At 50.9% G+C, this 27,633-nt stretch overlaps 1 protein-coding gene across 1 annotated transcript in view; it reads right to left on the bottom strand.

Moving 5' to 3' along the window:
• PRMT3 (protein arginine methyltransferase 3) overlaps window positions 1–21,169 on the bottom strand; it is a 95,140-nt gene extending 73,971 nt beyond the window's left edge. The window contains exons 1-7 of the mRNA XM_066583593.1: window positions 20,932–21,169; window positions 19,389–19,500; window positions 19,232–19,314; window positions 14,711–14,760; window positions 12,096–12,198; window positions 9,081–9,225; window positions 6,943–7,087 (exon numbers count right to left, since the gene is read on the bottom strand). Coding sequence (XP_066439690.1) covers window positions 6,943–7,087; window positions 9,081–9,225; window positions 12,096–12,198; window positions 14,711–14,760; window positions 19,232–19,314; window positions 19,389–19,500; window positions 20,932–20,953 — 660 coding nt within the window. The 5' untranslated portion in view covers window positions 20,954–21,169. The remainder of the gene's footprint in view (window positions 1–6,942; window positions 7,088–9,080; window positions 9,226–12,095; window positions 12,199–14,710; window positions 14,761–19,231; window positions 19,315–19,388; window positions 19,501–20,931) is intronic.
• Window positions 21,170–27,633: the final 6,464 nt, after the last annotated feature.

The raw sequence follows: 27,633 nt of genomic DNA, 5'->3' as shown, positions 1-27,633 counted from the left end.
AGCAGGTGGGCGACGAGCAGTAGGGCCACCATTCCAGCCAGCAGTTGTCCCCCCCCTTGTAAGTACGCCCCATTGTGCAGCAGTACAGGGGTGAGTCACTGAACAACCAGTCAGGGCTGCAGGAAAGCTGGGTGACTCGCATTAATTAATGGAGGCCTTCTACATGACGGACTATGGCGCGGCAGCCGTTAAGAACGTTCGGATACGGAGCCGATGTCTCTCCAGCAGCCAATCACACGGCTTCCTCAGGTTGCAGGGAAAATGCCTGATCACATTAACCCCCGACCCGTCCAGCCACGTGCGCAGGAGCGCAGGACTCAACCGCCGGCTGCTAATTGATTATCGGGGGCTGAGAGCGCGGTTCATGGAGGAATCCAGATAATTTCCGCTACAATAATCCCCGATTGACACCGAAGCCTTTGCCATTTCTGATGGAGTCAGCAAATCGGTCGGATTTACAGAGCGGCGCTTAACCCGATGCAGGGAGTTAGACGGTGGAAAATGAAGTCCTAATTATTAGGCTGCGTTCTCGCGTTTTGGTCGCCGCTTTACCGGGATTTATCGCACATTAATCATAAAGCAAAATCGGCAGAAAAAAAAACTGCAACAGAAACCCAGAAAAAGTTCACGTCATCAGGAGGTCGGCTCGTTGTGTTCATCTCAAGGTCACTGAAGGTCACAGGGAAAGGTTGGAGAAATAGAGTCTTTAGATGTACAGAAAGTGTGCAAAAATACAACTAAAAGTTTATATTAACCCCTTGAGGTCACAGCCTTCTTTTCAGTTTCCACTCCTAACTTACAGAATTAAAAAACAATTAAAAAAACACTTATTTTTCGCTCGCTGTGGCCGTTGAGGACCTGTTTCTCTGCAGGACAAGTTGTATTTTTAGCTGTTCCATTTAATGCAGCCTATACTGAGCCGGAAAACTTAAAAGCTTCTAAGCGGATTGACATATGGAGAAAAACCCTGCAATCTCCCCATCTTTGGGGGCGTATTGTTTTTACATTGTACACAGCGCATCACAAATGGGGGAAGGGGGGGGGGGGCAGTGGTTTACAGTGAATATCTTTTTTTTTTTTTTTTTTTTAATAATTAAAACCTTTTTTCCCCCACTTTCTGTTTTCGTCCTCTAGGGGAACTCTAGTTAGTTTGTTGGCTCATCCAGTATAATGCAATACTGTGGTATTACATTATACTGCATTCTGATGGCACTCGTGACATCCCGGTGGCCTCCAGCAGACCCTGCGCTGCCAGAACAGCTGAACGGCATCTCATGATCTGTTGGAACGCTGCAGATGTTGAAGAGCGTCCGCTGTGAGATCTGCACTACCGATCTGGGTGCAGACCCCATGATTACCTGACCCCATGACCCCACGACCCCACGATTACCTGTCCACATGACCCCACGATTACCTGTCCACATGACCCCACGATTACCTGTCCACATGACCCCACGATTACCTGTCCACATGACCCCACGATTACCTGTCCACATGACCCCACGATTACCTGTCCACATGACCCCACGATTACCTGTCCACATGACCCCACGATTACCTGTCCACATGACCCCACGATTACCTGTCCACATGACCCCACGATTACCTGTCCACATGACCCCACGATTACCTGTCCACATGACCCCACGACCACCTGTCCACATGACCCCACGACCACCTGTCCACATGACCCCACGACCCCATGATTACCTGTCCACATGACCCCACGACAAGCTGAACCAGTTAATGCAGATTCTGACAGTTTTTGCTGCTGATCTGAAGCCGCTTCCATTCTTTCAGCTGCAGGGGTGACCTCCGCTGCAGATCGCCACCAATGGGGTAGATTGTGACGTGGACCCTGCACTAAGGGTTAATGCTACACGCAGCGGGATCAGCGCTTTCACAGGCAGGAGATTTACTGCAGATTCACCCTTCAATTGAATTCAAGTTGGAGTGAAATCGGCTGCATATCTACAATAAGATCCGCGCAGGGCGGTTGTGTGCGAACGCCGCCCGAAGGCACGATCACATGGCGGGAACATTTTTTTTTTAAGGCTGCTGGAAGGGAAAAAAAGCTTTCTTAGAATTCTTCTGCTATTGCCCACACCTCTCACCGCTCCCCCCCCCCCCCCCGCACCCCCCCCCCCCCCCCCCCCCCCCAGCACACACGGGCATATTTGCATGCGGAATTCCGGAGCGGGCGTCCACCTCCAGATTTCACAGCAAATGCCGCCCATAACATGCAATGGTAAACGTGATTTCCTGCCAACGAGCAGAAAGAGATCGCGATTTTACGCTCGCGGGGTAGAGGTCACAGCATGTTGCGATTCTCTGTGGCTTCCGTGCGGACTTCAATGGAAGCCGTCCGCCCCGCAACCATTGCGGAAAAGTCATGGGATCTGAGTCATTGTCTAGCAACGGCGCGTCGCTGTCTGTACTGCGGGAAGTGCTGTCCGGCACATCCGCATCACAGATGGGAGCACTGCGGTCAGGTACGCAGGAGGTCCGCAGGGGTCACCGGCCGAGCACTGGGGTGGATGCAGCTGTGGGATCCCGCATGCAGATTCCGACCCGGCCGTGTGCAGGCCGCCTTATTGAAAATTTAAAAAACGCCACAACTTGCAATTTAATTTAAAAAAAAAAAAATCCAAGTATTGCGCGGGACTGAACCTTATTTTCCTGCCGCCATTCCTCACTTTAGGGTTGTGGAGAACTAAACAGAAATCAAGCAACGAGATGTGAGCGCGGCAAGGACGCGGCCGGCAGGCAGGGACCTACACGACCGCGGCGAGGACGCAGACGGCAGGCAGGGATCTACACGACCGCGGCGAGGACGCGGCCGGCCCGGCAGGGATCTACATGACCGCAGGGAGGGATCTACATAACCGCGGAGAGGATGTGGCCGGCCCGGCAGAGATCTACATGACTGCGGCGAGGAAGCGGCCGGGATCTACATGACTGCAGGGATCTCCCAACAGAACGCTGCAGCAATATGAAGGTTTCGCCACAGTTAGATCATCTCCTCTCTGTACATACCATCCAAGCCGCTCGCTGCAGATACTGAAGGGGGAGGGGGTGAGCGCCGGAGGACGATGGCTGCAGCTCCAGGACGCCGCTGGAGGTTCTCCCTGATTTATGGGGAATCGTCTTATTGCAGCTTTTACAGATCATAAATTTTGGTTATTTATCTCTCCCCCCAGGACAGAAAACAGATCCCGCTGGGCTGCGCGACAGGAGGCGCCGCTACACGGAGAACCATCCCCACGTTCGTGTTCCACATTGTTGCTGTGCAGATAACAGCAGTCACGTGACCGAGCGACGCAGGAAACTCCGTAAATACAATCCGCCTCGCGAGCCGCGGGACTTAAAGGGCAATCGAGGCAAAGCGGGAAGATGTGCAGCCGGATGATCATGAACGGCGGAGAGGAGACGCAGCAAGCCATCATCTACAGCAGTTCTGGCGGTTTGTGCCGGAGAGTCTTTGTTGCACCCGGTTTTTGGTTTGTTTTATTTTCTTCAGGAAATCGCATGACTAGCAAATCCATAATATCTGACAGCGCCGCTCCATCCGCAGGCTGGGTATACGGGCACCCATCTCAGTCTCTGCAGGCAGCCTGCATCTAGAAGGGCACAGTGCTGCAAGGGCAACCATATTGTCAGCTTACCCAGAAAGACTAGGAACTGCCAACATGGCCGCCGGTACAGCGCCCACACGGGTCTCACCCAGCTTTTCTAGATGCGATTTAAAATAAATAGAGCCACCAAAAATCAGAAAAGCTCCCAGTGATACAAGCCGACCGCAGTGGAGGCGCCAACAGCAGCCATGTTTATCATAATCAGATATGACCACGGCCGGATATACACGGGCGAGAAAACGTGGATCGATATCGCAGTCCTAAATCTGCCGCGTATGCGAGTAAAGGGAGGTTTTATTGCAAGAAAATCGTATCCCATCTCGGTACGAGCGTGAAAAATACACTGCCTGTACGTGCGAGTTATGTAACCGCGATGGCATTTATACCGCGGCCATAAATAACGGGCACGTTTTCTACAATACGGTAAAATGGCACACGGGCATTCTTTCTCTTGCAGCCGTGCTGAGATGGAAATACTGCAGGGTGTAAATTAACCCATGGGAAACAATGGGTTAATACATCACGCAAATTCTGTGTGTTGCGCAAATGTACAGAGATTGTGCGATTTTCCAGGCCATGTAAACACGGCCTGAATTAATGTTCACACGGTTTTATCAGACGGCGCAGGAAGCGGGCAGGGATCGGGCTGGTACTGCAGGAACACCTCCCAGTGATTCCGATGCAATACCAACCCGGGCCGCTGCCATCCGCTTCCAGCGCCGTCCGTAGCGGGAGCCAGCTGACCGGCAGCACTCACGACTGATGAACCCCCGACCGATCCAGAGGACAGGTCATCATAAAAGCCGGCTACCCTAGTAATGTAGTTGCAGCATTGTGCGCTGCGGTTCAAGCAGCTCGCCGTTCTAATGCGCTTCTTACAATGGCGCGCTGCGATAATAAAGCAGTCAGCAATCTGATCGCCACAGCTGTGGATTGTAAATGTAAAGACACGCACTACAGCAATCTGTATACGGCCGGGCTCATACAGCGGCTGTGGAGCCGGCCCACCGCTGCGCATGGCAGCCATTTTGGCCTGTGCGCGGCCATGCATCTCGCACGCTCTCATGCGCAGTCTTCCCGGTTTCTTTTTTGTTTAGATGTCCGCTCTGTTATGTAGCGGCGTGTATAAGTGTAATTGTGCGTGTTCAGCGTTGATTACGCGCCCACGGAGAACGGGCGCCCTCGCATATAATACGATGTAAAATAGAACAAGCTGCGTACTTTTTGGCACGCAATGAATATACGAAGTGTGATCAATGAAAAGCAGCGTACTTTCACTGACTCCATTCACCGTGTACGTCGCGTGCGTAATATGTGGTGGAATTGCGCTCCTGTGAGCCCGGCCTAATGTGCTGCTCAAACCGCACGGCGGGCGGAGGGCTAAAGCAGAAAATAAACGGAAGAATAAAGAAGTTGCGGCTCTTGGAGGGCTGCAGCGGTACAACTTTTCCCCCATGAAATGTGCGCAGAAGTAATTAAACGTGGAAATAACGACACATTGGGTTTCACTGGAATCGCGCCGACACACAGAACGAAGGGAATGAAGTGTTTATGCTGCACAGCGAGCGCCAGAGACTTCGTTACAAGTTCGGCCCTGAACTCAAAGAGCCGCGTTCACGCTCAACGGGGGATTGGGCCGTGCGGTCCCGTCCCCCTGGTTACACCCCTGCGGGAGCCTTTATGTCTGGTCACTCGGCAGACCAAGGAGATCTCCAGACTAAAAGCTGCTGGGCGAGAAGGGCTCGTTCACACCGCAGTCAGTGTGCGAACGGAGGCCATGTAACACTGGGTGTTTACGCTACCAAAGACAGCGTATTCCACGCGTACGGCGGCCATTCTGGCGATTTTCTGCAAACGTAAACATGCGGCATATTTACTCACAAAAAACAAAACAGTCAGAAGGGCGCGCTGTAAGAGGCGCGAACACGCAGGTCTTTTGCACATTCACACTTCTGTGGCCTGGTTCGCTGCGTAATACATATCAAGGCAGAACGCGCTACGTATTTTGTCACACAAACGAAAATAGTTTGGAAAAAAAAAACACACGTGGAAGAACCAGTTGCAGCCCGCGGGCGTCCGTCATCGCGTAATACGTGGCGTGAATATGGGATTGTGAATGAGCCCTAAAAATGATACATTGTTCAAATGGTGGAGGTTCCTAAACCCGGCGGTCGTCTCCAGCAGAAGTTAGAGTCTCGGCTGCAAGTTTCTCCCAAGTATACCGGCGCCTGGAGAACTCTAGTAGTTTTATACATGAGCTGAGGGGCTTTACCTCCAGCGTAACATTCCTTTAATCCGGCGCCGGACCGTCCTGTAAGTCTATTTATGAGCAGCCTGATTTGTCCTCCTCTGTGGGGTCATGTGACCGGTAGAAACGGTAGTAGTTTCATGGCTTACCCATCTTGGGGACCTGCACCTCTCTAGTTCTGGCCCCCGCAGTACTTCAGTATTGCAGTGTAAGGTATTTCTGCAGGTATTCCATTAAGACCTATTAGGCCTGTTGTAATAGGTAGAATACATTGTAGACCTTCAGAAGGCCCTTGGCTGCCATGGCAACTGAACGGCATCTCGAAATCTCATTCTGTGCACTTACATGTTGTGGTCAGAATTGACAGTGGCATTTAAAGGGTTAACAGCACGCATTCTGATCACGACTGTTATGGCCGGGTGTCCGACAGCCAAGACTGGCGATGCATGCAGCCTGCGGCATACAAACATCCTGGGGCACTAAGGGGTTAATAGAAAAAAGGGGGGGTGTTATCCTTTCTGTCACGTTCTATCAGTTTTCAGGAAAGTTGGGTGACCTATTTCCATTACCGCTCCTGCAGGGTGGCGATCACCCAGCTTTCCCAAGACTCCCGAATGGCAACCCAGCTCCGTTTTGCATCGATTTAACTCCTTTAAGTAATGGCAGCCATATTGGTTGTCACTTAACTTTCCTGTAAGACTTACAAACTGCTGGAAGCATCTGTCTGGTTCTGGAGTGACGTCGGCCCTCATCACTGCAGGAAGGGGTCATGGAGGGCGACAACCAACGTGGGGCGATGATCGGCCATATTGGTTGTCACCGACTCTTCCACAAACAGATGTTTTCCAGGTAACTTGTGGATTTTTACAGGAAGTTGAAGAATTTTGTCTGCAGACAAATATGGAAGTTCTGATGCCCTTCTTAAACGCCCGCGCTGTCAGAGGCGCCGCCGCTAAGTGCGCGGCATTATTATTCCGGTCACAGCGGGCGATTGGCACCGCCGTGTTGTACGATTAACCCTCTTGGAATAGGAATCCCAGCACCTGTGTTCTGTCTAACCTTTAACATCTCCTCATGTATCCCGAAGTGCCCGTAGGAGCCGAAGTACGTGCCGTCCTCCTCCTCATCCAGGTCTGCGATGGCCCCGGCGGAAGATGAACCACATCTGACATCTGCGTTCATCACAAAATCCTGCGCAAGTTGTCTGTAATCAATTTCAAACATACCCCAGAGACAGAGTTAGTGAACCGCGGAAATGAAGAGATGAGGATGAAACGGCGCCTGCAGATGGGATGAGGCAACTGAGGCACACAGCGCTGCCCCCTAGTGGGCTGAGGAGGAACTGCTACCGCAAGACCCCTGGAATACATTTAAACCAAGCTCACCAATTTTACATTAGAGATAATTAACTAAGACCCTCACCGGTCAGAGTTGAAGGACTCAGCAGAGAACCTCTGACAATGCTTGGTAACTTTTCAGACATGAATGTGAATTTAAGCAATTCTTAATATTCAGGAGGCTCTGAAGTTGGAAAACCATCTCTAGACTTCTGTGATTGCACAGAATGGATCCGAGCCTCATGAGCTTTACTGCCGATAACGCAGGTTTATGGGGACGACCTGTCAGTATAACCCCGGTCCATATGACCTCTAGGGGTCCTCATAGGGGCCCCTCTGGTTAAACCCCCTTCCTCTATGAACCCCAGCTGCTAATAAGTAGCGTCTCTCGCTCTAACGGGCCGGCCATGTATTACAATGTGCAACATGTAACCTCAGCATTGTCGGAGGTCGCGGTCTCCAACCTGTAGCCCTGCAGCTCTTGCAAAACACCAACTTCCATGACATGATGAGAGTTGTGATTCCAGGCCAGCTGGAGGCCACTGAATGCAACCCCTTATGCTAATTTCACCTGGGGGTAAAATAAGTGACAGGTCCCCTTTAAGATATGACCCCCCCCCTTATCTTCCTTCAATCCTCAGGCTGACTCCATGTAAACTAGGACAACTATAAGCCTGGGTTCTCACACGCCGGATTACGGCGGAAATCTCACGGTTTGGCCGCAGCGAAAAACCGCGAGATTTCCGCCAGGAAAAGCGCTGCCTCAAAAACCGCAGCACTTAGCCGTGGGTTTTGAAGTGGCCTGGCTACTCGCTCTTCCGCTGCGGCCGGCGCTCCCATAGAGGAAAGCACGGCCGCAGCAGAGGAAGAAAAAGAATCAGCATGCTGCGGCCGGCTAACCCGCGACGCAGTGCCGGCTTCTGCTGGCTTTGCCGCGGCAGATTTGCCATCCCATGTGGACGAGATTTCTGAGAAATCTCATCCACATGGCCGGCTAATCCTAGGATTAGCGGCCGCAGGCGGATTTGCCGCGGCGAAATTCCGGATGGAATTTCCGCAGCAAATCTGCCCCGTGTGACCCAGCTTGAAAGGTGCCACCGCACCCATTAAATGCCACCTTAAGGGGGTCGGACACTTTCTGGTAAAATTGTAATCTGCTGTAAACAAGTGTTTTATCAGAGGACCCCATCCATACCCACACTGAACGGAGGCGGGGAGCGCGGGGCAGTCATGTGACCGCGACACCATCGTCATTTGTATGGACAGAACAACAAGGCGTTCAGGTGTTTAATAAGCACCGAGAACCCCCCCGCCCCCCGCAAAGTATAGGCTGAGATGTGTTAAAACTACAAAACCAGCAGCGGCTACCAGTCCGCCATCCTGGCGACCCAGCACTACAGCCCACACGGTCCTCCCAGTCTTTGCTGAGGAATGGCTACCACCTGACCACGGCAGCCAATCAGAAGCTCCAGCAGGTCATGTGACGTTCTCCTGGCATCACCGCTCAGAAACTGAAAGCCACGATGCCAGAATGGCTGCCGTGGTCCGGTGATAGCCTTTGCCCAATAAGGACCACAGCACTAGATCTGCAGGGCAGAGGACGGTAAGCACCGCTGGGTGTTTTGTTTTGTTTTTTTAAACACACATTTGAGCCTTTACTTTTTTTCCTAAAAGGTCCGTCAGCTGAACCACCCCTTTAAGTGTAAATCCAGTGAGGATACGAAACCCATCATACAACGTGTGCCTTATAGTAAGCCATAACAGCTAGCAGAGGTAGAGCCCCCCACCCCTCCCGCCTCACATTTGGCCCTCTATTCTGGGTTGATGTCCCTTTAAGCAAAGCTCAATACAGATACAAACCTCATTCTATGCAGCTCCTTAATGGCGTTGGCCAGCGTTTCCTCTGCTAGACGCGCCCGGATTTCTGCCTGCGTCATCCGATCGAAGAGCGATGGTTCGGAAAATTCCTCTGTACTGAGGGACTCACACTGTGCATCTTCAATATCTGGAAAGAAACTCGATACATGAAAATCTACGGCAGTAAAAGTAACTTGGATGCCTAATACATAAGGTGCCCCCTCGCGAACGAAGAGATTAAAGACACGACAAGTCAGCCGTCACACCCGCAATGTCTGAGAAGCAGTTTGCAGGACCCTCTCCTATGGCTGTCAAACCGGAAGTAATAATGTCTGAGGAGAACTACAACATAGTGGGAAGAACGGAGACCTGGCTGGATGAAAGCGGTGATCGGGCAGTGAACCTACAGGGTTACAGTCTGTTCAGAAAAAATGGAAAGGGGGAGGGGCTTGTCTATGTAAAATCCTGTTTCAAGTCGACATTACAGGAAGATATATTGGAAGGAGATGAACATGTTGAGTCTCAATGGCTGGAAATGCATGGAGGGAAAATAAATCCACATAGGGGTTTTCATAGGCCACCAAATATAAGACAAGATACTGAAAGTCTATGACTGAGACAAATAGATGAAGCAGCAAGTCACAAGGAAGCAATTATGGGGGACTTTAACTACCCGGATATAAACTGGGAAGCTGAAACCTGCGGATCTCATGCCTTACTCAACTTGTACAGAATCCAACCAGAGGTACAGCCATTTTGGACTTCATATTAACCAACAGACCTGATAGATCATGAGTGCAGGTTGGGGGGGCAGCGGGGAAAGAGTGACCATAATACATTTCCACTTATTTTCAAAAAGTTTTATAGGAGAGTAATGACAATACTAAACTTTAGGAAGGCCAAGTTCCATCAGCTCAGAGATGGCCTCAACCTTATTGACTGGGATGATGTCCTCAAAAATAAGAGTACAAAAGAATGGGAAATGTTTACAAACATCCCAATTACTGACCCCTGATATATCCATATATAGTTATTAGAGCGCCCCCTTGTTACAGTCCTGAGTATAAACAGATGATGGGAGAGATCTCTGTACTGACCCCTGATATATCTATACATAGTTATTAGAGCGCCCCCTTGTTACAGTCCTGGGTATAATAGATGATTGAGATATCTCTGTACTGTCCCCTGATATATCTATACATAGTTATTAGAGCGCCCCCTTGTTACAGTCCTGGGTATAATAGATGATGGGAGAGATCTCTGTACTGACCCCTGATATATTATACATAGTTATTAGAGCGCCCTCGTGTTACAGTCCCGGGTATAATAGATGATGGGAGAGATCTCTGTACTGACCCCTAATATACATATATATATATATAGTTATTAGAGCGCCCCCTTGTTACAGTCCTGAGTATAATAGATGATGGGAGAGATCTCTGTACTGACCCCTGATATATTATACATAGTTATTAGAGCGCCCCCTTGTTACAGTCCTGAGTATAATAGATGATGGGAGAGATCTCCGTACTGACCCCTGATATATTATACATAGTTATTAGAGCGCCCCCGTGTTACAGTCCTGGGTATAATAGATGATGGGAGAGATCTCTGTACTGACCCCTAATATACATATATATATATAGTTATTAGAGCGCCCCCTTGTTACAGTCCTGAGTATAATAGATGATGGGAGAGATCTCTGTACTGACCCCTGATATATTATACATAGTTATTAGAGCGCCCCCTTGTTACAGTCCTGAGTATAATAGATGATGGGAGAGATCTCTGTACTGACCCCTGATATATTATACATAGTTATTAGAGCGCCCCCGTGTTACAGTCCTGGGTATAATAGATGATGGGAGAGATCTCTGTACTGACCCCTGATCTATCCATATATAGTTATTAGAGCGCCCCCTTGTTACAGTCCTGAGTATAAACAGATGATGGTAGAGATCTCTGTACTGACCCCTGATATATCTTTACATGGTTATTAGAGCGCCCCTTGTTACAGTCCCGGGTATAATAGATGATGGAAGAGATCTCTGTATTGTCCCCTGATATATTATAGTTATTAGAGCGCCCCCGTGTTACAGTCCCGGGTATAATAGATGATGGGAGAGATCTCTGTACTGACCCCTGATATATCCATACATAGTTATTAGAGGGCCCCCTTGTTACAGTCCTGGGTATAATAGATGATGGGAGAGATCTCTGTACTGACCCCTGATATATCCATACATAGTTATTAGAGGGCCCCCGTGTTACAGTCCCGGGTATAATAGATGATGGGAGAGATCTCTGTACTGACCCCTGATATATCCATACATAGTTATTAGAGGGCCCCCTTGTTACAGTCCCGGGTATAATAGATGATGGGAGAGATCTCTGTACTGACTGCTGATATATCTATACATAGTTATTAGAGTGCCACCTTGTTACAGTCCTGAGTATAATAGATGATGGGAGAGATCTCTGTACTGACCCCTGATATATCTATACATAGTTATTAGAGCGCCCCCTTGTTACAGTCCTGAGTATAATAGATGATGGGAGAGATCACTGTACTGACCCCTGATATATCTATACATAGTTATTAGAGCGCCCCCTTGTTACAGTCCTGGGTATAATAGATGATGGGAGAGATCTCTGTACTGACCTCTGATATATTTATACATAGTTATTAGAGCGCCCCCTTGTTACAGTCCAGGGTATAATAGATGACGGGAGAGATCTCTGTATTGACCCCTCATATATCTATACATAGTTATTAGAGCGCCCCCTTGTTACAGTCCTGGGTATAATAGATGATGGGAGAGCTCTCTGTACTGACCCCTCATATATCTATACATAGTTATTAAGCTGTCTTTTATGCAGACTAAATAAGCTATCCTGAGGAAAAGTTATCAGTAGCTTTTGCCCCGAAAACCCCTATAAGTTAAGCAGCAGGATCGCTGAGGAATTGGAAGGATATATATAATAAACCCGCCTCTGCCAGCTGGACCCGTAGCTTACCGTACTGAAGTAATCCATCATCCGGGATGACCGGCTTGAAGAATTCATCCTTGTCCCACGGTGTAGGGTCAGCAACATTACTGAGGCTCTCCACGGTGCAGTTCTGGACAAAACAGAAAAAAGGGACAGTCAGCACATGACTGCGGAAGGGAAGGGGGAGGGGGGGGGGGGGGGGTCTGGCTAAAATCTCAGTGAAGCATCCACTAGCAGGCGCTATAATTTTTAGGTGGTGGTACCAAAGAGAAGATCTAATCCCATGCAAGAGGTTGTACAAAATTAATAAAACATGGTTGCCTTCTTCCAGGAAGAGCACCCCACCTGTCCTTGGGTTGTGTTAGGTACTGCAGCTCAGCTTCATTGAAGTGAATTAGGCTGAGCTACAATACCACACAAAACCTGTGGACAGGGGTGGCGCCGTTTCTGGAAAAACAAAACAAATGGCCACGTTTTTCTAATCCTAGACGACCCCTTTAAGTAATTTCCACTTTTAGAATCTTTTTGGTGACTCAAACCAAATTCCCATAAGAGACTCAAAGAATATAAAACAGGACAGATACACAGGGAGATACTCCTAGGCAGGTTTTATATTATATATCACATACTGGAGCTACGCAGACCTGTAGTACTCTTGTAAGAGGCACAAAGATATACAGGTACATACATTAGTTTACTGCAGATATACACTATCCAACCACAAGTAACTGGACCTCTGAGCAAGAATGAAAGTTACCCCGTTTCCCCGAAAATAAGACGCGTCTTATATTAATTTTTGCTCCCAAATATGCGCTACGTCTTATTTTCAGGGGGTGTCTTATTTCGCCGCGGCAAATCCGTCTGTGGCCGCTAATCCCTCAATTGGCCAGCTTTGTGGACGAAATTTCTCAGAAATCTTGTCCACATGGGACAGCAAATCTGTCACGGCAAAGCTGGGAGAAGCCGTTGTTGTGGTGCGGATTCACCGGCCACAGAAACGGAAAAGCGTACAGCCAGGTCGCTTCAAAACAAGCGGCTGAGTGCCGTGGGTTTTGAAGCAGCGCTTTCCCGGCGGAAATCTCGCTGTGAGAACCCAGCCTTAAGAATCACACACAGGTTGCCTGACTCACACACAGAGCCATAAAAAAATAAGGGCTGTAAAGTAACTTACCTGTCTGCAGACAGAAGTTCCTGTACCACTTGTAAGCAGGGACGGTATTGCAGCTTCCGGCCACCAGGGGGAGCTCATCACAGCAGACGTGTACAGCAGGAACAGAACGTACAGTATGGACTTTTCCAGCCAGCAAGGGGAGCTCACAACAGCACACTCTTACAGCACAGCAGGGACAGGATAACAGCAGACTGTCTGCAGATCTACCTATACATCTGGAGGTAGGAGACAACGGGGATGGCAGCAGGGGACAGGCCTCTTGACTTGCCTGCACACTACTATGCCTTACTATCGGGGGGTGCCTTATATTTGGGACGTCTGCAAATTTCAGGGGGTGCCTTATTTTCGGGGAAACACGGTAGTACTTATTTCTAGAGGGTAATACGTCGCTCCTAATGACACCAGATACTCTGACTGGCATGTGATACACTTCTACTGTTATTTCCCTCCATTCATCCCACAAACATCTGGCAAGTTCACTCAGAGAAGATGTATCGGATCAACTATAACGGAGGGAGGAGTGCGGTCATTGGATAGTTGGGCAATGAAGAACATCCTCTGGAGTGAAGATTCACGCTAGTCCATCTTCACATCAGATGGCTGCACCCGAGTGTGGACGGCACCTGGCGAACGCCTGTTACCCGAGTGTGTTGTGCCAACAGTTAAGCACGGCGAAGGTTCAGTTATGGTCGGGGGATGTTTTACGTGGCATGGTCTCTGTTAGTTGGTCGCAGTGACAAGAACTGTGAATACGGAGGTGACCCTGACACTCTAGACAATAACGTGCTGCTGACAACGTGGCACTACTCTGGGGATGGTCGGCCATACTACCAACAAGACAGCCCGCCTCGTCACACATCCAACACTGTTACATTTGATTAAGCCAATAAATGTTTCACAATTGGACCGGCTGCTCGACCTGAACATCTTTGGAACGAACTGAAACGTTGGGTCAGTAAATATGAAAAGCATCCATCTTCTGAGAAAACTCAGACATTTGCAGGATGAATGGAGGGAAATTCCAGCTGAAGTGTATCAGATGTTAGTAGAAAGTATACCGCAGAGAGTATCCGATGTCATTAGGGACCAAGAAGTCCCACTAAGTACTAACATATGGAAATGCACACTACTGATTCTTGCTGTCCGATTACTTGTGGTAGGATAGTGTTTATCTGTGCCGCCTCTCCGGCTAGACATATGAGAGCACATATCTACATACACAATATAGGATCACAGAAATATATACATAAGATACAAAACATACTTGTATACAGACCCATACACGCACAGACCCGATGACATACACCGATACACACAAGTATAAATACACGCACATGCGTGTGCTGCTGTTGGTATAGCTTGATTTACTGACAAGCAGCCACCGCCAGACCGCCACCTCCCAGCACTGCCTCGGCCAGAACCCCACAACCCCGGAGCCTGCGCCCCAACATTCAGGATACGAGACACTTACTGTAGATCTGATGTAGTTGATGAGTTTAATGTATCCGTAGACGTCAAGTCCTAAAACACAAGAGACAACAAAGTAACAGACGCAACACTGAAGCCCTCTTCACTGCGTTTGGGGTATCTGGGGCCAATCTGGTATGAGATGCCGGACGGAGGAGTCCTGGTAAAATGCCAAACAGGATGCCAGGACTGAATGCACCCAATTATGGGCTTAAAGGGATATTCCAGGACTAATTTATTATTGATCCATCCTCAGAATAGGCCATCAATATCAGATGGGCGGATCCCCAGCGAGCAGCTGTCTGAATGCAGCTCCGCAGCCGCTGCCCTGCATATCAGGCGCATCGCAGTACATTTCATCACAGCGGCACCCGGTAGAGCAGCTCTTAGGTGATTGATGAATGTGAAGCTACAAGACGCCCCAACCACCCCCCCCCCCCCTTCAGAAGATGATGTTACAACTGTAACAAACCCTCAGCTGTGGATCTGTTTCTCTTCTTCTCATGCACCCACTGACTTAAATGGGTTGTGACTGAGTTGTATCACAGTTGCAAGTTATCTTATGGACCGGGGCTAAGAGATAACTTGCTGATCGGTGGGGGTCTCACTGCTGTGATCCCAACTATTCTCTAGAACAGAGGACCCCCCAAGTGAGAAGACTGAACGCAGTGCAGGTCACACAAGCGCCCCATTCTTTCACTGGGACTGCAGAGATGGCTGAGCGGCGTCCACTTGGTTACTTCCATCAGCCCCACTGACCTGGATGGATCGCTGACCGCCCACGCTCGTCCAGCACTCCAGTCACAGCGATGTCACTGAAGGGGGAGAAGTGACCCCACCACAGTAACAGAGCGAGACACCGGAGTCCCATTCTCAGGACCTGTGGTGGTCTAAGCACTAAGACCCCCACTGATCAGCGAGTTAGCCCCCATCCTGTGGATAGGGCATAACTTGCAATTGTGGTACCAGCTCTTTAAATGACATCACTCGTCCACCTTCTGCCACGCGTGATCAACGTATCCATCCGCATAGACTTGTAGGTTAAGAACAAGAACAGATGTGAGACGCGGTCCCTAAAGTCAGGCAGTTCTTCACAGACCAAAACTGCACGGAGTGTGAATAAGGCCTACGCCCCGAGGACCCGCGGGTCTGCATGTCGGTGGCAGGGTGGCCGCAACAAAGCTTTTTAGGACAACCTGGTGCCAGTATACCGCCCAGTCAGCACTGAAGCGCCAGGCGCTCTCCTGCCCGTTGATGGAGGTGACATTTTTTAATCATTCAATAAAAAATTAGATTGGACCAACCTGATCTACAGGAAGTCGGTGACATGTGCCAGCTCTACGCCCTCAGTGCCCTCTCTACACCCCCTGTGCCGGAACACATTAAAGAGTGATCAGAACTTTCTGGGATTAACACTACCGACGCCACATCCTCAGGTTACATCAGTAGTCTATCAGCGGGGTCCGGCACTTGGGACCCTGCAGGTGGGCGCTGCTGCCCCTTCTCAGGCCGCAGTTGTCACGTCCATCAGTCACCTGGCCCGACAACCGCTCAGTCCCATCCAAGTGGAGAGAAGACGACGGAGCAACCCAAGCAGAGAGGAGGAAACCAAAACGTGGGGACCAAGTCCTTTGTGAAGATGTAAGGACGGAAGACTGTCTACGATAGGTGCAACCAAGCTCAACTACCGTCACCTCCTGGGGGTCCCCCGATGCCCTCCTGGGGGTCCCCCGATGCCCTCCTGGGCGGATGGATGGATAATAATACCAGAAAGGTTGAAAAAAAAAAAAAAAAAAGGCCAAGAATAAGGTGCAACCAGAGATACAAACGTCTCCATTTATAACCCAGCTTACAGACGTGTTTCCAGGTCAGACGACCTCTTCCTCTGTATTTGCTGGAGACATACTGAAGATAGTTGCTTCTACTCATGCCGTAGCATCCACATCATGAGGCGAGGCTTCTGATTGGTCAGCTGGATTCAGTGTTCGTTGTTTGCGGGGGGCTGCACTTTAGCCGTGTCAGGGGCAGCGGAGCCCCGGGGCATGGTTCATGCTAGAGAGACCCCGGGAGCCGCAGGTCAGAGGGGGCTGCACGGATCTGGTAACTATACAGCTAGTTCAGTAGGTCCTCCGCAAACACTGAGGAAGAGGTCAGCTGACCTGGAAACACGTAGAGCTGGTTTTATTAATGGAGAAGTTTAAAAATACCCTCCTTGTGCGATCTTATCCATTGATCCTGGTTGCACCTTATACCATTTTTTTTTAACCTTTCTGGTATCCAATATTCAAGTGAATAGGACTGAGGTGAAATACCAGACATGGCCACTATACAACATACAGCGCCGTGCCTGGCATAGACAGAAGTGCTCAGGTCGGACCCCCACTGATTTATCAGTTATCACCTGTACAATGAATTGGTGAAAGCTTGGAGAAAAAAAAAGTAAATAAGTTTTTGTAACCAGAATACCCCTCCTACACGACCTGAAGGTTGCAGGTTAAATCCCCACATGGTTCAGGTAACCGGCTCAAGGTCGACTCAGCCTTCCATCCTTCTGAGGTCGGTACAAATGAGCACCCAGCTTGGTGGGGGGTAATAAATTAGCTGAAAGCGCTGTACAAAAGATTTTACATAAAGACGTCCCCTGATTGGTAGAAGTCCAAGCATGGAGACCCCCACCGCTCTGGAGAATGGGGGTTCCAAAAGGTCCTTGTATACAGAAGAGGCCATTGCCCACGCACACTGCCTCTAATTAAAGGGGAGCGCTGAAGATCACCAAGTCTAAGAACAGTAATCTTCAGCATTACCATTGCAGGGAACAGAAATGTGTGTGCGCGACCGCTGCTCGTTTCATGCAGTGACCCCCGTTCTCCGGATCAGCGCGTGCGCGACCGCTGCTCGTTTCATGCAGGGACCGCCGTTCTCCGGATCAGCGCATGCGTGACCGCTGCTCGTTTCATGCAGGGACCGCCGTTCTCCGGATCAGCGCATGCGTGACCGCTGCTCGTTTCATGCAGTGACCCCCGCTGCTCTCCTGATCAGTGCATGCGCAGCCGCTGCTCGTTTCATGCAGTGACCGCCGTTCTCCCGATCAGCGCATGCGCGGCCGCTGCTAGTTTCATGCAGTGACCGCCGTTCTTCGGATCAGCGCATGCGCGGCCGCTGCTCGTTTCATGCAGTGACCGCCGTTCTTCGGATCAGCGCATGCGCGGCCGCTGCTCGTTTCATGCAGTGACCGCCGTTCTTCGGATCAGCGCATGCGCGGCCGCTGCTCGTTTCATGCAGTGACCGCCGTTCTCCGGATCAGCGCATGCGCGGCCGCTGCTCGTTTCATGCAGTGACCGCCGTTCTCCGGATCAGCGCATGCGCGGCCGCTGCTCGTTTCATGCAGTGACCGCCGTTCTCCGGATCAGCGCATGCGCGGCCGCTGCTCGTTTCATGCAGTGACCGCCGTTCTCCGGATCAGCGCATGCGCGGCCGCTGCTCGTTTCATGCAGTGACCGCCGTTCTCCGGATCAGCGCATGCGCGGCCGCTGCTCGTTTCATGCAGTGACCGCCGTTCTCCGGATCAGCGCATGCGCGGCCGCTGCTCGTTTCATGCAGTGACCGCCGTTCTCCGGATCAGCGCATGCGTGGCCGCTGCTCGTTTCATGCAGTGACCGCCGTTCTCCGGATCAGAGCATGCGCGGCCGCTGCTCGTTTCATGGAGTGACCGCCGTTCTCCGGATCAGCGCATGCGCGGCCGCTGCTCGTTTCATGCAGTGACCGCCGTTCTCCGGATCAGCGCATGCGCGGCCGCTGCTCGTTTCATGCAGTGACCGCCGTTCTCCGGATCAGCGCATGCGTGGCCGCTGCTCGTTTCATGCAGTGACCGCCGTTCTCCGGATCAGAGCATGCGCGGCCGCTGCTCGTTTCATGGAGTGACCGCCGTTCTCCGGATCAGCGCATGCGCGGCCGCTGCTCGTTTCATGCAGTAACCGCCACTCTCCTGATCAGCGCATGCGCAACCGCTGCTCATTTCATGCAGGGACCCCCGTTCTCTTGATCAGCGCATGCGCGGCCGCTGCTCGTTTCATGCAGTGACCCCCGCTCTCCTGATCAGCGCATGCGCGGCCGCTGCTCGTTTCATGCAGTGACCCCCACTCTCCTGATCAGCGCATGCGCGACCGCTGCTCGTTTCATGCAGTGACCCCCGTTCTCCGGATCAGCGAATGCGTGACTGCTGCTCGTTTCATGCAGTGACCCCCGCTCTCCTGATCAGCACATGCGCGACCGCTGCTCGTTTCATGCAGTGACCCCCGCTGCTCTCCTGATCAGCGCATGCGTGACCGCTGCTCGTTTCATGCAGTGACCCCCGCTCTCCTGATCAGCGCATGCGCAACCGCTGCTCGTTTCATGCAGGGACCCCCGTTTTCCGGATCAGCACGTTCCTAGCGGTTGGATTTCCCCACAAGTAGTTCTGCCCCATCCTGCGGATCGCTTTGTATGTTGATGTAACCCCTCCAGTAATGGAATATGTCTGCTGTACCGTGCCGGGAGATGAGCTGCCGAATGTCAAACTGGTGCCGGGTGCGGCAGTGGCTGAAGGTCTCTTCTGGCGAGGACTGTGTGCTGCGGAGGAACAAGGACACCCATCATCCTGGGTACATGCAGGAATATACAGGCGGCTTCTCTACAGGACATACCTGGCACAGAACAGACACCGGACCGCTGCACCGCCGTCATCCTCATCATCCCAGGCGCCATCATCATCGCTGTCCGACAGATCCGGGAGGTCCTCAAACTCCTTAATCACAGCTGAAAAACAGGAATCTTTATTAGGGCTCCTTCACACGGCGATCGCCATACTGCCGCAAGAAAAATAGCAATTTTGCTCATAAGATATCCGAGTGTCAGCGGTGCTTTTTCTCGTAAACCATCGCTGCCGCTTGTGATTTTCTCACGACAGAATAAGAGTTTCTAATGTTTTCAGATCGCATGCCTGAAAACATTGCAAATGTTTAGGAAACCATTGAAGAGCATGGATTTCAGAACTCTGTGTTTTCTCTTCATCATGCGATTCTATTACATGTGTTAAGGCAGCTACGGCTGCAGAGGCCAAGAGCCGCCCCCCCATGGCGGCAGAGTGACCACGTGGGGCGCATTTACCATGCAGAACGCTGACGGTGACTTTTCCACAATTTCATTTGTTTTGTATCTACTTTTTGAGCGTACAATAGAGGGGAACCTCCGGACCGCGTCCCGTAGTTCTGTGCGCTTCTTCACGGTTACCTGTGATACAAACGGATGACAGTAACGACAAGTACAAGCGGTTTGGTCGCACCACAGAGCAGATGGACGACCTCCAGGACACGACACGGGGGTCATTTTCTTTGCTTTTTCATCCAAATAAAGAGAATTGCGCACGAATGAACCATTTAGAGTAATAAGCTCCGCCGCCGTCTGGTTATTCGCTGCGTTGCCTGTAATAAGACACGCGGCAGTGATGTTATATCGCTCCATCGTCGTTATCGCGGACATCAGAGAAAGAAGAGAAAGAGATAACCCCTCCTGGGAATGAACGCTCGGCACACAAATGGCTCCTTTTAGCGCACGAGTTCCGTTCACATCGGATGCGATTCGCACGTGAAATCCCGGCGTGAATATGGAGTCGGTCGGATGAGGTCTGGATGGAGAAGTCGCCGCCTTCATCTGTTCCTGCCAGTAGAGGCGGCCGCCATCGGGGAACCCATCCACCACATCAGGGGGGTCATTGTCTGTACGAGGTTTGGGAGGCGATACGCTGCCAGGACCCGGCTCATCGCATCACACCGCCGCACCGGCTAGTCTCCCACCGCCATCTCTTCCGCAGGTAGGTGACGCACCCGATGGTCCACATCGTATAATATCAGACCGGCGCCACCTTCTGTCACTGCGGTTCTGCCGCGCCCGCTGTAGGCAGTCGGCTGTGGGTCATCTGGGCAGTCTGACCGATCTGCGGCCTCACAGCAAGCTGCGATGTCGGGCGGTCGGACACAACCAGGAGTCTGCCCTACAGTAGATCCTCTCCATCACACCGGGGAGCTGCTAGTGCCCATCACCCTCCGCGTACCAGGACAGCCCACCGGCCATTGGGCTCTCCTCACCGTCTGAAGCCCTGACTGACCGCTCACTGCCTGAAGTCACCACACATCACCGCTCTCTGTAGGACAACAACTCCCAGCACACACTAACAACCCGGCTACTCACATGGGTCTATGTACTGCGCCATCTTTGTTGCTGGCAGTCTGTGTGGCTCCGCCTATCAACATCCGGCCAGAGCTGAGGAGGCTAAAGGACCTGCGATGACGTCACGATCCGTCACGTGGTCGGTCAGGTGTGCGGGAGGAGTCAGACAGGGGGTGTGGCTGCAGGTGATGAGGTTTGGCTATAAATACCGAGTGATGAGAAAACACAGCAGGTTACAAACACAACACGGCCGGCCGCCCCGAGCAGACAACAGGGCCGGCTCCGCACTGCCAGCCGCACATAGTGTAAAGGCTAAGAGCCCCCCGTCCACCCAGGGCAGCCCGTTACCCCAAATATTCATCTAACCCACCGATCAGATCGAAGGCGATCAAAATCCTTCCCGACTCCAAATCTGGCAACCAGAATAAGATCATGTCGGCGTTCTGTAAATGACCCCCCCCCCCTCCCCCACAGATCGTACAGACCACTTACAACAGACTTACTGACCTCTTTCATGTTTGTGTAGAGTTCGCGCAAAACTTCTCTCTGGTGACGACCGCCCCGCGCAGCCGCTGATCGACCTCTATAGTCTCTACTGCGCATCGTTTTCTCGTGATCCGCCGGCGCCCAGGAGGTTTTGTGCGAACTCTACCGATCCGCTGTCTTCACACCGGCGGCGACGCATCGCGGACCGGCTGCTGATCCTGCATTACGGACCATCACAAGGAAGGTTCTGGTAGCTTTTCCATCTTCACGCCTCGTGGGAGGGGCTTAGTGCGGCGCCAATCTACTTACGGACAAATGAAATTGATTGCAGATCGCTGGAGATGTGAGACATCAGAGCGTCCGGCGCGGCCCCCCAATAACAGCATATCTGAGGGTTTTATGTTACAGTTTTACCAGATTCTGATTGTTTTGGCCCAAAGTATTTCTTGCATTTTGTATCTTTTCAATAAAGATCTGAATACAAATTGTAGCTGTTTTTCTTTTTCTACAATTGTCCGCTTTACAAAAACCCTCTAATTGAGCGGCGCGGTCAGCGGGGAGAACATGTGACTAATAAGGTAAGGAAGACTCAGCATTAGTCCGCCGAACACGGCGCCCGCCTCCGGATCCCGCACACGGCGCCCGCCTCCGGATCCCGCAGCACGGCGCCCGCCTCCGGATCCCGCAGCACGGCGCCCGCCTCCGGATCCCGCAGCACGGCGCCCATCGCACACGAGCAGAAATCAATTGCCATTTTCCGTTTGCAGAGAAAAATTCCCAGCAGGTTCTATTTGTAAGCGGATTCCGTGGGCGTCAATGGAGGATATCCGACCGGCGGCCGTCCACAAGGATTCAGGAAAAGCAGAGGTTTAAGAAAAAACCCTGTACTGCACATGTCCAACGGCGAGCCGTGCGGACCGTCCGCAGAACAGTAAACATATGTGTCAGGGGCACATGGATGCCAGCCGGGCGCAGGGTCTGATTCTGCTGAGGGCTTCCACATGTGAAATCCCACCCGGTCATGTCCTGGATATGATAGATGATGGAGAGATCTCTGTACTGACCCCTGATATATCTATATATAGTTATTAGAGCGCTCCCTTGTTACAGTCCTGGGTATAATAGATGATGGGAGAGATCTCTGTACTGACTCCTGATATATCTATACATAGTTATTAGAGCGCCCCCTTGTTACTGTCCTTTGTATAATAGATGATGGGAGAGATCTCTGTACTGACCCCTCATATATCTATACATAGTTATTAGAGCGCCTCCTTGTTACAGTCCTGGGTATAATAGATGATGGGAGAGATCTCTGTACTGTCCATGATATATCTATACATAGTTATTAGAGTGCCTCCTTGTTACAGTCCTGGGTATAATAGATGATGGGAGAGATCTCTGTACTGACCCCTGATATATTATACATAGTTATTAGAGCGCCCCCTTGTTACAGTCCCGGGTATAATAGATGATGGTAGAGATCTCTGTATTGACCTCTAATATATTATACATAGTTATTAGAGCGCCCCCTTGTTACAGTCCTTGGTATAATAGATGATGGGAGAGATCTCTGTACTGACCCCTGATATATCTATATATAGTTATTAGAGCGCCCCCTTGTTACTTTCCTGGGTATAATAGATGATGGCGAGATCTCTGTATTGACCTCTAATATATTATACATAGTTATTAGAGCGCCCCCTTGTTACAGTCCTTGGTATAAATAGATGATGGGAGAGATCTCTGTACTGACCCCTGATATATCTATATATAGTTATTAGAGCACCCCCTTGTTACAGTCCTGGGTATAATGGATGATGGGAGAGATCTCTGTACGGACTTCTGATATATCTATACATAGTTATTAGAGCGCCCCCTTGTTACAGTCCTGAGTATAATAGATGATGGGAGAGATCTCTGTACTGACCCCTGATATATCTATATATAGTTATTAGAGCACCCCCTTGTTACAGTCCTGGGTATAATGGATGATGGGAGAGATCTCTGTACGGACTTCTGATATATCTATATATAGTTATTAGAGCGCCCCCTTGTTACTTTCCTGGGTATAATAGATGATGGCGAGATCTCTGTATTGACCTCTAATATATTATACATAGTTATTAGAGCGCCCCCTTGTTACAGTCCTTGGTATAAATAGATGATGGGAGAGATCTCTGTACTGACCCCTGATATATCTATATATAGTTATTAGAGCACCCCCTTGTTACAGTCCTGGGTATAATAGATGATGGGAGAGATCACTGTACTGACCCCTGCTATATCTATACATATTTAATAGAGCGCCCTCTTGTTACAGTCCTGGGTATAATAGATGATGGGAGAGATCTCTGTACTGATCCCTGATATATCTATACATAGTTATTAGAGCCCCTTGTTACAGTCCTGGGTATAATAAATGATGAGAGAGATCTCTGTACTGACCCCTGATATATTATGCATAGTTATTAGAGCGCCCCCTTGTTACAGTCCTGGGTATAATAGATGATGGGAGAGATCTCTGTACTGACCCTTGATATATCTATACATAGTTATTAGAGCGCCCCCTTGTTACACTCTTGGGTATAATAGATGATGGGAGAGATCTCTGTATTATCCCCTGATATATCTGTACATAGTTATTAGAGCGCCCCCTAATGGTACCTCACTAGTAATGGTAACATCTCCAATACTGCCCCCTGTGGTACCCCACTAATAACAGTGACCCCTCCAATACTGCCCTCTGTGGTACCCCACTAGTAATTAGGACCTCTCCAATACTGAATCCTGTGGTACCCCACTAGTAATGGTGACCTCTCCAATACTGCCCCCTATCTTACCCCACTAGTAATGAGGACCTCTCCAATACTGCCCCCTGTAATGTACCCCACTAGTAATGGGGACCTCTCCAATACTGCCTCTTGTGGTACCCCACTAGTAAGGATGACCTCTCCAATCCTGTCCCCAGTAATGTACCCAACTAGTAATGGGTACCTTTCCAATACTGCCTTCTGTGGTATCCCACTACTAACGGTGTCCCCTCCAATACTGCCCCATGTAATGTACCTCTCTAGTAACGGTGACCCCTCCAGTATTGCCTCCTGTGGTACACCACTAGTAACAGTGACCCAATCAGAGTCTGTACCATTTATAACCCCCCTGCTTTCTATCATTGTGCAGTTACTTACCCCCTTACACATATTCTCCCCAGACCAACCTTCTATGCAGCGCAGAAGGAGAAGTCCAGAGAAAGAGAAGATCCAGTGACTCCCCGGCCAGTCTAGAACTTACCTCCTCGTTGGAGCTGATCAGGTTGGTGTGACAGCAGCGATCTCTCATAAACCCGTCCTGATACGGAGTTATACGGCTATTTTCCTTGAGGTCCTCCAGGACGGCGTCTCTTAGGAACCCTTCATACATTTTACCCACAGTAGTAGTAGGACCTACCAGCCTGCAGTTTCCAGCTTCGCTTTTTGACCCCTTCTGGAATATCGGCACCGCATTGGCTATGGAAGTGGAACAGACCCCGTCACTACAGAGTCCTTAAATGTAAGAAACAAGGGTCTGCTTATGCTATAACGTAACTCCCTTAGATCCCAGGGGTGTATGCCATCAGGACCCGGTGATTTGTCTATTTTAACCCTTTCCAATCCAATTTTGGATTCAGGGTTTCCTAAAAGATTTTCTCTTTTAGCTATTATACAACGGTGCCATCTGCTGGCTAAAGCCAGCATGACATAACTAACAGGGGATGCGATTGCACCCGGGCCCAGGAGCCTTAGGGGGCCCATAAGGCCTCTCTTCTCTATATGGGAGCCCAGTACTATGAATAAAGCATTATAGTTAGGGGGCCCTGTTACAGTTTTGCATTGGGGCCCAGGAGCTTCAAGTTACACCTCTGCCAGTGTGTGTGCGCACCAGAGAGGCTCCAACAGTGGAGTGGCTGGCAATAGACGGTAAGAATACCTTGTCGGACATCTTCTGACATTGGAGCTGTACAAGCCTCAATCAGAATGTAGAAAGACGTCAGCGGATTGGAAAGGGTTAATCTCCGCACTTCTACACAGCGGACATTACACACGGCGCTGCAGTACCGTACTGCGCACATTAGAAGAGTGTAAGAGGGGTCTGGACGCCTTTCTTGAGCGATACGATATGACATCTTACATCACTGATGCCTCAGAAGGTCAGTGATTCGGGGATAATACCGATTGCCAGATTGGAGTCGGGCATCGGTGCGTTTTGGCTTCCTCTGGATCAACATTGGGGGGTAACAGGCTGAAGTGGATGGACAGGGGGCTTTTTTCAGCCTAATGTTACATTAGGTGGCGCTGCAGAGGTATTGTTCCATCTCCATTATGTTACCACACAGCTGCGCCGTCCGACCTTCTGTACAGCGGTGCTCTGCCATGACTGTCCGGGAGATGACGGGTCCTGTAAACATTGCTGTCATCATTCAGGGCCGGTCGGACCTGCCGCCCCCTCCCCCGTAGCTCTTCCGTCTCTAACTGTATTCTTATGGAATATTCCGCTAGGCCGCACTCACCCGGCGCCGCGACGCACAATCCGTGTTTTCAGGGTTTTATTTTCAATTGAAATCAGCGCTGCAGAAAAATATTACATGTGAGTTTTTATTATGTTTTTCGCTATAAATGGCCACGCAGGGGTTAATCCTACTGAATGGCGGTAAATCTGCCCCAGACATCGGAGGGGTGGATGCGCATATCTGCTACAGTCTTCCAATGGAAAGTGGCTTGCTGACCACATCTGCAGCGTCCTTCACACGTACATCCATCAGGCCTCACTACTGGTTGCCCATAGCAACCCATCACAGCGCAGCTTTCCCTTCTTACACTGCTGAGGTAAACTGAAAGCTGCACTGTGATTGGCTGCTGTGGGCGCTGGGAGGCTCCTGAGCTCCGGGGCCCGCAGGTCTTACCCCGTTTGTGCTTTTTTCCTCCTTTTACATTTTTACATTCCTATAGAAAAGTCAACGGGAAGAAATGGCAGCGGCCCAAAAAGTATCAGCCAAAGCGAAGAGAAACGCGGCGTGTGGGGTCATATGGCTCTATGTTGGCTAGACGGGGCCATCAGGGATAAAAACAGGCTCCCCGTAACAAAAAGCGTATACTCGCCTTCCCCACCGGCTCCGGCTCGCCCCAGCGATGAGCTGCTTACCAACGGGGAGGGGTTGGTAGATAAAATGTGTCTGGTGTAAGGGGTCTTCAGGGTGGAGAGATAAGAGGTAAGACCCCGGCAGGAGATGGGGGGGGGGGGGGTCTTACCTCAGGGCCAGTAGCAGCCACATGTGCTCCCCAGCCGGGGAGGCCTCCCGCATGAGCCGGGCTCCATACCCGTCGGTCCTCACATATCGGCGATCACAGGCCTGTAAAAAGTCCTGCCGTGGGCTTATGTCCAAACGGGTGAGAAGCCCAGGCCGTAGCCGCAGGAGTCATTCTACATGGCTTATATTGACTAACAGCCTAATGCGTCAGTGTGAAGTCTCAATATCACCCACTAAGTGGCGACATAGTTCTCAAACAAACAACATTACCAGATCCCCACGCCGTCCTGTCCGTAGAGCGGAGGTGTCACTACATTAACACTAGCCGCTAGCGGGCCACTCAATAGTGCAGATACTCCGCCCGGACGTCAGCGAGCGTCCGCGTCCCCCACCCGGTCAGCCAGCGTCCGCGTCCCCCACCCGGACGTCAGCCAGCGTCCGCGTCCCCCACCCGGACGTCAGCCAGCGTCCGCGTCCCCCACCCGGACGTCAGCCAGCGTCCGCGTCCCCCACTCGGACGTCAGCCAGCGTCCGCGTCCCCCACTCGGACGTCAGCCAGCGTCCGCGTCCCCCACTCGGACGTCAGCAAGCGTCCCCCTCTCCCTCTCAGACGTCAGCAAGCGTCCCCCTCTCCTCTCAGACGTCAGCAAGCGTCCCCCTCTCCTCTCAGACGTCAGCAAGCGTCCCCCTCTCCTCTCAGACGTCAGCAAGCGTCCCCCTCTCCTCTCAGACGTCAGCAAGCGTCCCCCTCTCCTCTCAGACGTCAGCAAGCGTCCCCCTCTCCCACTCGGACGTCAGCGAGCGTCCCCCTCTCCACTCGTGGCTGATCTCACACGAACGTATTTGCACAGCATTTTGTACGCCATGCGTACTGAATAGAACCCGCTGATTTCCATGGGTTTGCTCACATAACCGTATTTTGCGTGCGCACGCTCTATTTTCCTGCACAT

Source organism: Eleutherodactylus coqui, chromosome 11 (genome assembly GCF_035609145.1).
Source record: "Eleutherodactylus coqui strain aEleCoq1 chromosome 11, aEleCoq1.hap1, whole genome shotgun sequence".
NCBI lineage: Eukaryota > Metazoa > Chordata > Amphibia > Anura > Eleutherodactylidae > Eleutherodactylus > Eleutherodactylus coqui.
The sequence above is the reverse complement of the archived record's forward strand: the minus strand, read 5'-3'. Positions and strand labels throughout refer to the sequence as shown.